The following is a 16,925-nucleotide window of genomic DNA, read 5'->3' on the forward strand; positions in this document are numbered from 1 at the left end:
ATGGTTAATGAGCCTTGACGCATGCAGTCCTTTCTTCTGATTGAAAGGATTTCTGAATGACACCAATAAAATTGCTGCCTTATAAACTGGAAAATCCCTGACGGTAGTGTTCTGGTTTTGGTGAAACAGTAAATCTAGGGTGCCGTTTTCTGATCATGCTGCCTAAATCTCCCGCTTATAGGGGTGGTACTTTCTCCTCTACCTGACTACAGTTTCATAGAAGGATCCCAAAAGAGGATTTTTGGCTGTAAAATTTCCTGACCATATGTTTATTCTGTTACTGTCTTGGAGGTGTTTTGCTACTCAATGTTATCTAGAAAAAAGATACAAACTGGTGGGCTGGGTGTTGCTACTAAGCCGGTGATGGAAAGTATCTAATGTCAGTCTTAACTGGCGTACTCAAATTATCGATGATGTCTTTTAGAAGCACAGTGCATCTCATATATTGTCTAGACTGGTATATGGCATTTCTAAGAAGTTGTGGTATTTGATTCGTAGCTTATCAGAACAAGAAGATAGGAAGAAAGTGTCGATTAAACATTTATGATTATATTTCTGAAGTAGTATCTCTACCAACTAGAGCAGCGAAGAGCTAATCTTGACCTGAACATTACTGACATAGTATCTGATGCTATGAGTATTGGCACATCTTACAAATTGTTTGACGCTTGCCATTTTAATGTGCTTTCTCTTTTCTGCCAATAATGTCTTCCAAATGCTTAACGGTCAGTGTTTTGTTGTAGGTTTTTTTTTTTAACTGCTTGCTAGTTTGTTGGTTTTTTTCATCTGCTTGGCAAGCAAAACCTTGACCTTATTGGACGTTTGACAGCTTACCGCTGCTTACTAACATAAAACTAAAGGAAGGGGAGGCATGCTCTGATGACCAGGGACTCAGAGTACTTAGCATGTGCACGTCTGCCTCTAGTAATTTGCAAGGCAACTTGAGTCTTTAAAAATATCTTCTTACCTTTTTTTTCTTCACCTCTTTTTTCACAGGTCTCCAATTCTAAAAAACAATGTCGCAAAGAGATGCAGATAAGTACCTTTATGTGGACAAAAACATCATTAATAACCCCCTGACTCAGGCTGACTGGGCAGCTAAGAAGCTGGTATGGGTTCCCTCAGAGAAGAATGGGTTTGAGGCAGCTAGCCTGAAGGAAGAAGTAGGAGATGAAGCCATCGTGGAACTGGCAGAGAATGGGAAGAAAGTGAAAGTAAATAAAGATGACATCCAGAAGATGAACCCCCCCAAATTCTCTAAAGTGGAAGATATGGCAGAGCTGACGTGCCTGAATGAGGCTTCTGTGCTTCACAACTTGAAGGAGAGATACTACTCGGGACTGATCTATGTAAGTAATCTTGTCTGTTGGGATAAGAGTTCTTGATTGCAATATATGAACTTGCTGTAATAGCTTTGCTTCAAAAATCTGTAGGTTAACCTTTCATTGCCCTATATGCAATTCTCATGTGACTTAGCTTCTTCCCTCTACTTAAAATTTTTTCACTAAACTATGCCAATCCCCCTCTAGTTAATGTTGAAGCTTTCAAGGAATGCTGTGGTAAATCTGTCTTTAACACCTTAATGTCTTCATTTGTAGGATGTTTTGAATGCCATTTAACTTTCTTTTAGCAAGAAGTGAAAGCAGTTGGAAAGTGGTAAACAGGGATTCTGATCTGAACTGAACCAAATAATAATAAAAACACAGTCCCACGCAATATACCTAACATCTGAACTGCATTTGCCCATGTCTGGAGCTTCAGTGGGAAAGAATGCTAATGCCAAACTTTTTGTGTTACAAAAATTCTGGATCTCGGAGTGCCTTACTAGAGAAGGCACATATGTGGCTGCTTGTGTTTACAGGTAGGAAATATTTCCTTTTCTTTCTACCCCGAAATGGACAAGAGCAGAGATTCCTGCTTCTTATTGCTGTGGAAATGACAAAGATACCATTTATGGAACCAACGATCATACCCAATGAAGCATGCAGCAACTACTTCACTGAATACCAAAAGCAATAAATAGGGAAAGGTGGGGAAGGAGATGTTGGAACCTTGACCTGGTTCTTCAGTTCCCTTCTGATTTTCCTCTTCATATGGCCTTTGTTTAGCCATCAGATGTTGGTCATGATAGCCTCTACTTCATTAATACTCTGCATGCATAGAACGAATGCTCAAACTCAGCAGTAAATTAAAACTTGGGTGCAGTGGCTGGTTAAAACAGGAACTAGTGTTTCTTGGTTTATTTATTCTCAGACTAGCGTCTGCTAACAGAATTAAAATGGGACTGCCTGAGACAGAAACCTAAGGGATGTAGAAATGCCAGATGTTCAGTATTGTTAGGCACTATAAAATCTTCTTCACAGTAGATCAGAAGATTTATTAAAATAAAATGTATTAAAGAATAAATTTCATATGTAAACATGTATATTAATACAGTACTTGAAGAAAGTCTGTCTAGATTCTCCTCGCTCCATTTTGTGCTGCCAAAACCCAAAAGCTGCCTCTCTTGTCATATGGAGAAGACAACATAAGTAAAAACTCTCTGCGATATCTACCTGTATGTTTGGGGGTTTTGTGAATGTGTACTACTTCGTCATATCCAAAGGGATATAATCTTTTATGTAGTCATCTTATGTGGCAAGTTGTAAGTCCCCAACAGGGACTGCTGGTATCTAAGACACCATATAGCAAGAAGTCACCCTAGCTATCCATCTTGGATAGAAACCTTTGTGAACTGTTGCCTCCGATGTTAAGGAGTATGAACACAAGCTAGAAATTCTGGCTCTGGCTAGTCCTGTGACCACTGCTGTTCTGGAGTGCCATGAAGGTGTATAGACAACTGCTGCAGAAATGATCAGAGAACACTGGAAGAATGCAAAGCTGATACAAATTTGGTCTGACTCCCACCATCTGATCTCAAAATTTTGAGACCTAATGTAGTTGGAGGTTGATGCAGTTAATTATTCCTTGTAGTCAATAACTCCATTGACTATTGGTCAAAATCCATTTTCAGAGGGAAGAATCTTGATATTGAGATGAAATAGGATGTGCAAGATCATGTGTAACAGTTTTAAAACAGGAAACATTGCTAGGTTATGTAATAAGTTGTTGAAAATAATTCAACAGCCTCAAAGTCTTTTGCACACAACGCAATGGGCTGTTTCACATATCTTGCAAGATATCCTCTGAAATTTCAGACATAGTCTGTGACTATAATAAATTGAGTTCTTCTAACAGTTGCTGGAAAGAAACGTTTTGATGCTGTCAGCTTTGTGCCATGCTGCAAATGGTTCTTTCAGCTCTTCAGAGCTAGTTTAGCAGTTAGAAAAATAAAACTAGTTCCAGTTTGGCCCATGTGTCACTTGAAATAGTTAGTGAAAGGCAATGCCAGAATTCTATTTTGAGATAGTAATGTCTGAAACAAAGTACAGATTTCCAAGCCAGTTATGCTTATAATAGATTAGCCTTTCAGTTGGGGCCTTGGGTTCAATTCAGGGATTTATGCATGTAAGTCTTCCCTTGTACTTTAGTAAGATGAAGATGACTCTTGTCTTCTGTGGTAGGGCTGGCAGCTTCTGCTCCATATAGTTCAACTTGCTTTATTCCTATTAGACAACTCAGTGTGCTTGGTGGTGACATGGTGGTCTCACTCAGCTGCCTGTCCCAGCCTGATTAGTTGCCTCTTTATTAGACAGAAATATTACCTCACACATCTGTCTGAGATCATTATGCTGCAAGGAAACTTCCCTTAGGTATTTCTCCTGGCAACCAGAATGCTGGAAGAAGGTGATGGCTTCTTCCTGCATACCTGCTTCATGGCTTCATCACTCTAATTGAAATTAATGTCTTCTGTTTTCTAAACTGCTGCTCTCATCCATAATACTGCTTCAGTTCAGCTTCAGACCTTGTCACTCTTCAGGTAAGAATTGTGTAAATTACAATTTGTCAGCAAACATGGCCATAAAAATTCACACAAATACAGAAGAAAACTTTACATTCCTTGTGGAATTTTACCACAGTACTTGCCACCACTTTTCTTTTGCTGTCACTTCTAATCCCCCAAAAGCAGCAAACAGGCATTTAGCTTTGTTAACATCTTCTAAGGATAGGTACATTTGGTCTCTGACATGAGTTATGGTTTTCTTGCAGGGGAGAACAGGGACTATACAGGGCATCTTCTTTTGATTACTACATGCATGTTGCTGCTGCCATGGGATTTGAGGCAAGATGGTTGCTAATGTAGACAGCTGGCACTGGCAGCCTAGAGGATCCTTGTTTACTTGTTTTCCAGAACTCTGATAACTGTTAGAAGAAATGCTGTAATTTTCAGTTGACTCTGATGTCAATTATTTTCATGCCAGTATAAGGAAAAGGTGTATTGCATGTATGGTGAACATGCTACTCTTGAGTTGACTCCTTTCTATCTCTTGGTCTTACTCTGTCTTCCACTAGCATAGTCAAAGGTCAGGAAAGCATGACCCAGTCTTTCAGCTGCTATCCTGTGCTGCACAATTACTGTCTGACATGATGGAGAACTAAGGCTGAGGCAAAAGGAACTAGCATTGCCAAGTTGGCTTCTGCAAAATCCTTAAGCTGTTCCTTTTAAGCACTACCTGAAACCTAACTTGACTAGAATGTCTCACTGAAGCTTAGCTTCTTGGAACTTTAGAAGTCCTACACTAAAAGGTTTTTAGCCAAATTCCATAGTTTCCCACTTTGGAAGGAGATGTAGTATTTTCTGTAAGCTATTCAAATATTCCTCAAATTTTTATTTTTTATTTTTTTAAAAAATTATGTCTGGAAACATTTCCTGATAGTTTATCCTGGGGTATGGAAAAGGAACCTTAATTACCTATAAAAATTTTGCTTTCTGGGGGAGAGCTGAGTCTGCTGCATATAAGAGTGGGCTAATTAATGTTAAGCCAGCAGGCAGAAAATTCGGATATAAGTCCATAAAACTGTGTAGTAGATTCTATTTTCACCCTTCTGATCACTGTAGTCTAATCCTTACCTTTATCTAGCTAAAGAGGCTAAATCTGATTAAGTACTCTCAGTGCTTATTGTGGGGAACCCTTTACCACTCCGAAGCACTCTTCATTGAGCAAACAATAGAAGAGATGGTAGCAATAGAAATAAAAAGTGCCAAATGTACTCTTTTCTGGTAGCACTGCAAGTTGCTGTAGAAACCCGCTCCTCTCCAGGTATTTCGAACAGCTGCCTCTAAAATTGACAGGGAACTAGGGTAGCTCTAAACCCCAGGAGCAAGGCTTGCAATGCTATTCTTAGAACATGTAGGAAATATCTAAGAAGCCTCTGCTCCTCCTATTCCCTTTGCAAGTAAAATGTTTGTTAGGGTGGTTTTTTTAGGTGTTCAGATCTCAAAGTTTTGTTTTGTTTTGTTTTTTTCTTTTAAGTAGCTTAAGATTTTCACTAGAAGTATTTTGAAGGTTGTCTTCCATTAGAACTGTAGAATTTAAGCCAGTGGAAACCAATTGAGAAATCAAGATTTTCTGTCATGGATCAATGAATTAACCATTTGAGATGAATTAGAAGTAAACTTTGGCAAATATTGGTGACTCTTTGAGCATGGAATAGCTTAGAATTGTTTTCTATATTAACTATTTCAGAACTATATCTCATTAATGACCTTACAGTTTAGAATCCAGTTCTAGTTATACCTTTTATATTATAAATCGTGAAAGTGTTCAGGCTGGAAGGATCTTCAGGAGGCCATCTTATCCAACTTCCTGTTTAGGGCAGGGTCAGCACTGAATTCAGCCTAGTCCAGTGATCTTGAAAAGCTCTAAGGAGTACACTGGTCTTATTTTTCTTTTAGTAACTATTTTGGCTTGAAGTTTTATTATGTTGAAGTTGATCAGTTACTGGATAAATCCATAGCAAACATGAGGCAGAACATAATAAAATGCATGTTTCTAGGAGCTGAGCACCTACCTTATGTAATGAAAAAGACACTTGACTTGAATGTAGGAACTTTGAAAGGAAGAAAAGCCAGTCCCAGCAGACTGTTAATTCACCAGGGAGCAGGCCAGTTTGATATCAGTGTGCCTAATGTGTCACATGGTGCTCTGTGCATAGTTGGAAAGGTTGAGTACTAGTCAAGTTGATATGACTTTAGCTGTTGCTCAGATTCTGATATTGCTTAGTGGGAAGCATCCCACATGGCATCACTGGAAGAAACACTTAAAAAAGGAGTTGGTTGGTTTATTTCCAAGTAAGATAGTGTTAAAATGTGCAAGTATACAACACTCTTAATTCCTGTTTTTATTTGCTGGGGTATTTTCTTTCCAGACCTACTCGGGCCTGTTCTGCGTGGTAATCAATCCTTACAAGAACCTGCCCATATACTCGGAGGAAATAGTGGAAATGTACAAGGGCAAAAAGAGACATGAGATGCCCCCTCATATCTATGCCATCACAGACACAGCCTACAGGAGTATGATGCAAGGTGAGTGCTGACTGAGATAATGACTCTTGCTGAAATCCCCAGTCAAGGTTGCAGCCAAAACACTGTAGGAGAACAGCTCCTCACTGCTCTCAAGGCATTGTTGCCCCCTCTGTCCTTGCTTACAGACACCTACTTGATACCAGTTTTTGTGTTCAGGTGAATAGCTTTCTCCTGCTCTAGTGGGTTGAAGAACCTTACAAAGAGTTTGGCAAGAGCTAAACTTGACATAAAAGAACAGACTAGTATGAATGCATGGGGTTCAGAGAAGCAGGCAAGGAGAACCAAGGTAGTGAACTTTCTTTCCCAGTGATAAGCATAGGAACGATAGCTGTAGGTGGGCAACTATGTGTATTGGTTGATAGAGGCTTTTAACAAAAGTATTTAAAATCCAGTCATACAATCTGGTTGGGTAAAACAAGCCTAGTATAACCTGCATTTTGAAGTGTGATGGTCAGTGGTAGTTCTAGTGATCAGGAGTTGTTTGGTTACATTCTTATTCTGTTAAGAATAAAACTTACTATCAGGCAATATTAAATACATCTGTTGGCTTTTCATAGAATAAAAGAAAGCAAGCAGATTGACCACACCCCCCTCCATGTATATAAATGAGAAGTAAAGAATCATAGATATCATCTGCTGCTTGTTTGTCACTTGAGAACTTTTAAATATGGAGCCCTGAATGTCTGTTAATATCCCCCCTTCTGAGAGGAGGTCTTTCACAGAGTCAGTGCTTGTATTTGAGATACTTGGAGAGTGTTCAGGTATGGAGGTTTTTTGTGCCTTTCTTCCTCTTTGTAGATGGGTTATATGAAGAGGTATGCTTTGTAAGGTTTAAAGGATATAATGGACAGTTTGATTTGGCATGGCTTGTATGAATTTGATTACTCTGTTATTTTCTGATGACTAGCCATGATGAATGCGTTTGTCTCTTCTAGGTCTTGTCATTAGCCTCGCTTTTTCGAACAAAGGCCAGATATAATAAAACCATGCTTTAAAATTCTAATTAGACTCAGTTTTAGAGAGTTCTGCTTTTCCCCTGTCCTCACTACCACTTGCACTTCCAAGCATAGGAGGACTACAACAATATGGTTGTCAAGAGTGGAAAGGGAGCAAGAAAAACTCCTCCCACTTAGCTGTGTTTAAACAAGTTTTATGTGTGGAGAAGTCTGGGAAAGGTTGCTGAAGTATGGTGGCATGCAGAGCATATGAGAGAGCTAACATGATGGATTGATTAAGCTATTATTTGTAAAAGCCTTGGGGTGAGGAGGAGTGAGCCATACAGACATGCTGTAGTGGACTGGTGGCAGGGTCCTGACAGCAATTTGTTGAAGATGTGGCAGATCTTGAAGAAATACAATTATACTACTGATGTGTTACTCTGAAAGGAATGCTGTATCCAGAGGGGAAAAAAAACCAAACTGTGAACCTGGACCTATATAGGACCTCACTTTCCTCAGACAAAGACTGGATCTGACATGAAGGACAAGGACAGATACATCACCTAAACTATACGTGGCTGCATGGTTGTCCATAAACATCTTATCGCTGTTTCACTTCCTTTATTACTTCCTACTCTCCATTGCTCACTCCTTGTCAGCTCAAGTACCAACATATATTTTTCTTAAACAAGCTATTGACATAACTCTACCAGAGTTACTGTTCCCTAAAAAGAAATCTTTTCTATGTAGAATCAGAAACAGTTTCTTTGGCATTGTTGTAAGGAGACTGAAGAAGTCCTTTTCCCTCTATAGATAAAAGTTAAACCATTTGGAACTGCCCATGCATGCATCTTGTCCTTCATCCCTGCCAGATATATCAGTATGTGGCAGTGGATATCCAGGCAGCTGCAATTCTGCAACAAGGGACAGGTGACCTTCCCTGGTCTGATGATGGTTCAGAGCTAGTGATTAATCTAAATGGCTATTTTCTTTCCTTTTGAAAAGAGAAGTTGTCTCTGTCACACTGCTGCTTGAGTGATATCTAAAACTCAAATCCCAGACTTGAATTGCTTTGGTGTACAAAGCTAAAGAATGGTAGCCCTGCCTCTGTTTTCCTAGCATGGTAAAGTTGCTATGAGCTCTAATGGAGTGTTTACCTTTCCCAGAACAATTCTAGCTATGCAATATTCTCAGCACTATTGACAGTCTAAAGGTTTATCCCAGCTCTTTGCCTGGTTTGAGGTATCTTGTCACTGACTTTTTGGAACACTTGTTGGATGTGAGTGTCATTCCCAATTACCTTTTGAACTAGCCTGCTTTGACCTGTTTAGCTAGGTTTGGAAAGATCTTTGTGTGTGTGTCCCTTCACATGTGCGCATGTGTGCTAGCAAGAACCCTAGAGATCATTTTAGGATTATTTGCTGCCTTATTTCCTAATTGCAAAGGGTAACAGGAGGATTCCAATGTCTGCTACTGGGGGTGAAGGCAAGTAGGTTGTTGCAGCGTCTCTGTTCCTGGCTAGCCTCTAGGGCAATGGAGAGCAACATTCCTATTCCACTTTCTCAGTTTTGCTTAGCGGTGGGGGAGGCTTGGTGCAGCAGCCAGTGGTATGGCAGGAATCTGTACAGAGAATAGAAGATGAAAGAGTCCAGTGCTCCACATGAGCCGGAGGCATTTAGGATTAGGCTGCCTTCCCTAGGTTACTTTCAGAACCCTGAAGACCAGGAATCCTTCGTGATCTGGAGAATGATAGCAAGCTGTTGACTCTGACTTCTGTCAGCATGGGGTATAGTTATCTCTTAAGGTGACAGAGCGGAAAAGCCTTGCATGTTAATTGATTTGGACTCTGAATTTTTTTGTTTGTTTGTTTTCAGTCAATTTATGGTATTCTAATAAACAGGCCATTCAAAGGGACGTTCATCAGGAAAGGAATTGGGAAGGGAGAGGAAAATGAGAGCTTTATTCCAACCTCTGCTAATCCAGAACTATTTAAGCCTCTTCAGGCATCTGTGCTGATGCACTGTGGGTGAGCTTGGTCCTCTTTCTGTGTCTATCCTGGTTACACCATTCACAAAAACTCATGTGGCATTTATATATCCCAAGAGGTTAAATTGCTTTTTGTTAAATTTAACCAGAAGTACTTCCTTGAAACCATAACATGATGGAGAATATGTTCAAAGTGATTTTTCTCTTTTTTTTCTTGCTTTCTCTTATCCAAGACATTAACACTCAGAAATGAGATAAAAACATTATTTTCCTGTATGGTACTTGGAGAGACTTCCTGTGCTTCAAGAGCAGAACTCTGAAAACAGTGTAACACTTGTTTTCGGAGAAGCCAACCGTTTGTCTTAGTGTTTATGTTCCTTGGGTAACCTGGATGCCAGAAGCCTCAGGTCTGACTTTTCAGAAGAATTACTCTTCCGGTGCTGATGACTGAAGCACAGAGCCTGCAAGTGGAGTGGTGTCTTGAGCAAACAAATCATTCTAATGCAGCAGGTGTACACTGAAGGCGTACATTCTTTACCACAATTCATAGTCTCCAGGGGTTCTATTTAGAAAAACATATTTTAAAGGTGTTAAACAGCACCTGTGTGTTTATTTGGAACACATACAGGGAATTTTCTGGGTGAAATACTGATAGAAGCTAGAAACTTCATTGGTGTCTGGAGCATAATGGCGATTTTAATGCCAGTGTCTGAAACTTCTATAGTAGATTAGATCAGTGTGGTTATTCTGGTCTCCAAAGCTCAACCTTCTCAACTAAGAGATAGATAGGTAGGAGAGGGAATGGACAGCATGTTGCTAATGAATGTACTTCATCTCCTTTCTCATCCAGTTTTTCCACATGTCCTAACAATTCACTGAACAAAACTCTTAATCATCATGCAGTGGTGGGTTAGTCTGCAAAGGAGCCTGTGCAGCCAGCACCTTGCTGGTATTCACTTGGGAGTTAGGTAGTCTCTAGCTTCTGTGTTTAAAAGAAAAAATGCTGACACATAGTAACTTCATGATTTTCATTTGCCTTGTTACATTAAGGGAGGAAACAGTGTTATCTATTGTAAGACAAATCACTTGCTGTTGTAGATCCTCACTTGCACCTCAGGCCCAGTTGTCATTTTCACATGAAACAGTCCTCTAGATCTTCTTCTATAGATCATAATCTTGAAGTATTTTGTTTGTAATTCTTAGATATTTACATATTTCTTGAGTTTCCGAGCTAGTAGAACACTTCAGTTTTAACTTCCTTGCTCTAAAGTCATCTTTCTTGGCTTGCTTCTTGGCATTGGTCTGCAGTTATGCCACATTGTCCCAAAGTGCAGCTTTATTTTTTATACAATATTCTGTGTGTGCTTACCAATTCAGGGATAATTGATTGACAGAGCTGTTCAGATTATGTAGAGGCACAGATGTTTCTTTCAAGTTGCATTGTAAAGGTCAAGTTCTGTTTCCACTAAACCCAAAAGAATATAGCCTGTGGTTTCACTAATTTTGTTTCCAAGATTTGTCCAAATTTCTGATGCAAAGGGCAATGTTAAGTTTGGATGGTAATTATGGAGGATGTTCATTTTGATGGTGTTTGTGTATAAATGCCAAGAAAAGCTGCACATAGTTTCTGATTTTCATCAGAAATGTCTTGCATGCTTTGAACTGAGATTTCTAAATGCAGTTCTCAAAAATCTGTGTCTCAAAATGTGGTTTTCAATAGAACAAGGAGCTGAAAAAGGGTCCATTGCCCACTTGTTTTTTAGCAGTTACCACACCCTGCTTGCTTCATTCCTGTAAACCAGAGCAGGAGCTCTTTGGCAGCCGCTTATGTAATGGTTCAGCCCTTGCTGTCAGTCTCCCAGCAGTTCACTGTTTTAGTATCATGAGCTGCCTGAACTTTTGCAGGCTATATACCAGTTTTTCGTTCCTGTCAGAACATCATAAACATTTGTGTGACCTAAAATTAAAGTCAAATTTGTTTTCCTGTTTTGCTATCTCCAGATTCAGTTAAGGAATGCTAGAGAAGGGGGTATGGGCTCTAGTCCAAAGATGGCTTGGGGAAATAAATATTTGCATTTGACCCAGTAGGTTATATTTCATTTTTTGGAAATGAAACTTACTTGTCTCCTCATGACTGTCCTCAAACTTCAGATAATGCAAAACTGAACCTTAGCACTGCAGTGTTCCTGCCAACTCAAGTGATTTTTCTCCTTTTTTACATCTTGAGGCTCTATTGTTGAGAGCTGTCTTGGATATGCTATGTTTGTCCTTCATTTTATGTCTGTCTTCCCCCTGCCCTCCCCATCCCCCCCGTGATGATAGGTTTACTAGCATTTTGAAACTTCTCTCTATTGCGTTCCTTAAATGATAATACAAAAGCAGGCTTTCAGGCTCTGTTCTGGTGTTCCCCTAGGGTGTATTTGATCCTACTCAAACCAGCATGTAGGTTAAAACACCACGGTGGACATACTTGATTAGATTTTTATAGTAGTGGGGTTGTTCCAAGTAGCAGAGTGTGTCAGGTGCCTGGGACTCCTCCTGTGTGAGAACCCTGAGGGGAGGACATTGGTTGTAAGATTATGTTGAGGTCAGAAAAGAAGTTTGAGGAGGGACTGAGGAACTGAAACTACTGCATGGCTGAAGCACTCGCATGCGTTTCGGACTAATTTGTGCTTTAGGTCAACTCTCTCACTTGGTCAGATAGCCGGTTGCCTAAGTCAGGCTCATTGACTGCAATGTTAGGGGAGCAGGATAGTAACGGAAACTTAGAGGGACAGGCTGCTCGGTTCTGCCAGATGCTCACTCCGTGGTTAGGAGGTGGGTGGTACCATCTAGCTATGGTTAAGCTTTTACCCTTAATGAGTCAGCTATAGGCAGGGGACTGCAAGCCAAGCCTTTGCCTTTCAGCTATACTTCCTCTTAGCTGGAGAGATGATGTCACCATTGTGTGAATGCTATATTACTTCTCCTTTTATGGAGATGAACAGGCTTGAAACTGGAGTCACTCATGCAGAGGAAGTGGGTGATAAAGGCCTGCTAGGATGTTCTGTAACTGAGATGTGGAGCTTAAATTGCACATTCTCTTCTGGCCTCCCAACCTTTTTCTTCTCCCATCCCAAAGCATCTAAAAACAAAATTCAGGAGTTTGGAGCTCTATTAATTTATCAATTATGCCAATATATTTGACCACAGCAGTTCAGCATTCATTCATATTTGTTGTTTTGCATTAGAATATTTGACCGAGGACTTTTTATGTACAAGTTGTGTCTCTTGTGAAAACAAATTGTGGTTTAATTAAGTTTTTAATGTATGCTGAAGGTCCTGGAAGCAGTCTGAAATGTGATCTTTTATTTTTGGACGGAAGAAAGTAAAGAATGAGTTAAATATTATGGGTTTTTTTAATATAGTAAAATTGGTCTACTGATCTTAGTGTACCATACGGCTGTATAGCTTAAATTTGAAGGATATTTTACTTCCTGAATTTCTGCATGCTTGAGCCTGCTGCTTCTTATGATCGCTTGAATATTATGATGATGAGAGCTAAAGAAGAGCCTAGATAAAAAGCTTTCCTTGCCAGCTGCTCTGAAATACAAAACTGTTGCTATAATTAACTAATGAGTTGTTATTCTGGATTGTTTTTAATAAGTGACTCTGTTCAGGATTGAAAAGCAGATGCAGATTTCTTTTAATAGGGCGTTTCTTGATTGTGTTATTTTATTATAAGCAACTGAGTTTATGTACCCAGCACATTCTCTTTTGCTGAGTAGTTTGCTTGCACAACTGACAATGGAGTAAAGGCAAGTGCTGACTGAAGTTTTGTGGTACGCCCATGTTGAATGATCCTTTAAAAAAAAAAAAGGGGGTGGGGGTGGAGGTGGCCTCTTGTCTGGGCAACTGAATTCTGATTTGTGATGGCACAAGTCAGTATTGTATGGAGAATGAGTATTGGCATTTAAAGCAATTCTTAACTGGAAGTGTGTGGAAGAGTTATGCTTTTGTATGCGTTAGCTCTTTGGACCTTTGGTCGGCTCCCGTTTCCTGTTGCTCAACATATTATTCGAGTTGCTGTCTGTACACAATTAGAAGAATTCCAGCTATCCCAATGACTGCTGCTTTTGCAGTCCTGGGAAAGAATTTTCCCCGGATTGCAAACAGGAATGTTGCCTTTTATGGCAGTGTCTGCACGCTGCCGGTGACTTGCCTGCACTCGCAGGTACGTTCCTGCTGGCTTAAAGCAGAGGTGACTAACGCAGCTGCAGCAGGCCACCAGGAAAGTATGTTGGGGGAGGAAAATGTAGTGCTGAGAGGGTTTTGAACACTGTCTGTGACTTTTCCTGCCTCAGCACCTTTCAACACCTTGCTTTGTGTTAAGGTGTGGAAAAATCCTGTGCTTGCCCATTTGGGACTTCCTCGGGTCACTCCAGGGTGTTGTTGCTACCTTGCCTCATTGGAATGAGGTTCGAGAAGAGCTTCTTGACAAAGTGCAACAGAATTTCTCATGATCAAAAAGTGTTCAGTGCCAAAGAGCTTCTGACTATTATCTGAAGTTGGTCATCTTTTTCTGTTGGGCAGTTAAAATTATTTGTCTGCTTACCAATGGGTTGGTTTGCTGGAATAAGGACAGCCTGGAGGAGAGGGAAGGGGAAAGCATGCACTTTTCGAGTGCTTAGGGCTCCATTGCCTATAAGAGCCCCAGCTCATAATTCCAACACTAGAGTTGGCTCCTTGGGAATAAGGAGCACCTTCCTTAGGGTTACCTCCCCCGCACCCCCTCTTTTTTTTCCCCCTCTCTCAAATTGGTCTTTTAGAAGAGCCTCTGTAATACCTGAATGTGAGTATAACCTTTTCTCAGACAAATGGGCTGCTTGTTTATAGTCAAACTTTCAAAAGTCAGACGTTATTCAGAGGCACAATCTTTTCCTTTCATGAAGCTGCTTTGTGATATAGAATTGCACCCAGGTGTCGCACTACTGAAGAATACATTTCCTTAGGCAATCCATAAATGAGTCATTAGTTATTCCCCTGATCCACCCTCAAAGTGCCCAGTCACGCAGAGGGCCGGCGTGCGCCTGCTGAGCCCTGACCCACTGGGAACCTTGAATGGGTGGGGCCTTCAGAGCTGGCTAACATCTACCCTGCCTCTCAGCAAAAGGGGCGCGTATCTCAAAGGCAATGAATAAAATTCAGCACTTGAAAAAATGAATATGCAATGCTAGTAAAGCTGCAGTATCTAGTTTTGAATGCTTAAGAATTTGCTGGGCCAAAACCAGTGATGATTTTCTTTTGCTTGCTTTCTTCCAGTCTTAGGACTGATTCTGAGAACAGTATTAACAAGGGTAAAGCAGAATATTTTCCTCTAAATTTTTGTGCTCATCTGCATACAATTAGTTTCCCTTAAAGAAGCTTAAGAGCCCAAGTTGCCTGTCTGTAGGGTGTCAACCTAATGCTTCCATTATTGGTTTCAGAATAATTAAAAAAAAGATAGAATCTTAAATTTGGTAGGTTTACTTGCTTTCCTTATTCCATGAAAATGTGTCTAAAGGCTAGATATACTTCTGTCTTTATAAACTGCATTTATAGGATAATTTTCTTGATGAATATGGCATTCATGATGTTAGGACTGATGCTAAATTCACTTGCAGTAGCAGTGTTTAAGGGTATAGAAAGTGGTTTCGGGTACTTGAACTCTATCTTACTATAAAGCCTTCCCTAATTACAGCTCAGTCTCTTTATCTTGCACAAAACAACTTGAATGGTGACTCAATTATATTGTCTCTCTGGTGGGGGGAATATTGAATGCACTTGGGTTCTCTAAGCTACTGGAGAAAGGAATAGAAAGAACCAGTAGCTACAATACGGAGACAGTCATATCTATAAACGTACTGATGAAGAAATAATTTGTTAGAGCAATCCAGTGAATTTTAGATTCTCGTGGATCTTTGAGGCTTGCTTTCTCTCTCTTTAGAGATTAGACTTGAGTCCAACACAAAATTTGGGCTCGGTGTGGAAAAAGAAAGGAATGAAAATAACTGGATGAAATCTAACTGCTGTGTTACTGTGGTTCTCAGACAGGATGATCTGATAGTCCTCTGGTGTTGATCTTAAGAAAAAAAAAATCAAACAAAACCAAAAATAACCCACAGCCAAATGAATAACTTCTAAACTAATAGGGATTTTGAGTTTGGTGGCACAGTTTGTTTTGTGAGCACCCCAATAGCTCTTGTGGACTGCCTTGTGAATGACTTGCTGTGCCCAAGTCTGTTCCATGTCTGAACAGGTTTCGCTGCCCCTGTGATGACTGCAACAAGCTACTAAGGTTGTTGTGGTGTAGGCACAGGCACTCACCAGTCTGTCCAGTGGTCCCAGCTGGTTCCTGGTAGCATGAGGGAGGCACACGACACAGGGTGGAGGGCTGGATGAAAGGTGAAACCAAGGCAGAAGCAGGGGAGTGTGTTCACACAGAAGTGGTGGCGGAGCAGTGGGATGAAGACATGGTGGAAGGACTAGTCAAGACTGCATATCAGGAAGTGGAATCATAGGTGAAAGCTAAAAAGAGGTTGAAGATGTGGAAGAAGATAGTGGTGGATAGGCTGAATGAAGTAAGTTCTGTAATTGGAAAGATGTTATCATCCACAGCTGGGAATTGAACACAGGAATTAATATGTCTACTGGTATGTCATGTCAGCATGAAAAAGAAAAGGTTTCTACTGTTACCAGCTGCTCTGTTAATACAATAGGGGGCGGTGCCACAAATAAATCAGCTGTATAGGACTTAGGCTCCTGCTCAGCATTGTAGTTTTCAAATCCATTCTGTACAAAATAAGTAACAAAAATTCCTGACTGAACTTCCACTGTTTCTTTTGGGGTTGAAAGCCTCTGTTTGATGTGAGGTGTTGGCACTTTGGGATTTGTAATGGTTCTTGTCCCACTTCCCCCATTCCCCTTCCATTTCCACTGCTCTGCCAATAACTTTTGTAAGTCAGTATGGGCCCAGTATAATGGGGAGAGGGGGACTGAAGAACAAGTAGACGTACATCAAACTGTCACTCTGTGGTAAACAAACATTCAGTGAGAGTGTTCTGTATTGTTTGTAGAAAAATTGTAATGCAAACAAGATTATTTTTGGATGAAGAAAACTAAATTGCGACTGTGCCATTATACTTTGGCAAATGGTGGGAGGTTGTCATCTATTGCCAGAAAAGGGGTTACCTGGCCATATTTCTGAACAGTTTACTAGTTCCTGGTTTTGTCTTTGGTGTTGATTTTATTCTGTCACAGAAATTAATTTTACAGTCTCGATCTAACTACTTTCTAAAAATTTTGTTCTAGATCGAGAGGATCAGTCCATCCTTTGCACGTGAGTATTACAGTTGTCAGGTTGTCTGGATGTCAAAGCCTGTGTTAAAAATCTTGGTGGGAGGACTTTCATAATTGTAAATGCTGGGGGTAGGCTCAGTAAATCAGGTAGTAGTGGAGAGTCAGGGAAGGTCCCACTAGAGTTCCTCCAATATGTATGTAATCCTTTCTGCGGAATA

At 40.3% G+C, this 16,925-nt stretch overlaps 1 protein-coding gene across 1 annotated transcript in view; it reads left to right on the forward strand.

Moving 5' to 3' along the window:
• Positions 1 to 362: 362 nt before the first annotated feature.
• The window catches only part of MYH9 (myosin heavy chain 9), a gene marked incomplete at its 3' end in the record, with an annotated part of 54,008 nt that continues 37,445 nt past the window's right edge, over positions 363 to 16,925 (forward strand). Inside the window, exons 1-3 of the mRNA XM_082014241.1 lie at positions 363 to 1,349; positions 6,310 to 6,466; positions 16,720 to 16,747. Of these exons, the coding sequence (XP_081870367.1) occupies positions 1,017 to 1,349; positions 6,310 to 6,466; positions 16,720 to 16,747 (518 nt within the window). The 5' untranslated portion in view covers positions 363 to 1,016. The remainder of the gene's footprint in view (positions 1,350 to 6,309; positions 6,467 to 16,719; positions 16,748 to 16,925) is intronic.

The sequence above is a fragment of the Phaethon aethereus genome (assembly GCF_964289735.1).
Source record: "Phaethon aethereus genome assembly, chromosome: 1".
Taxonomy (NCBI): domain Eukaryota; kingdom Metazoa; phylum Chordata; class Aves; order Phaethontiformes; family Phaethontidae; genus Phaethon; species Phaethon aethereus.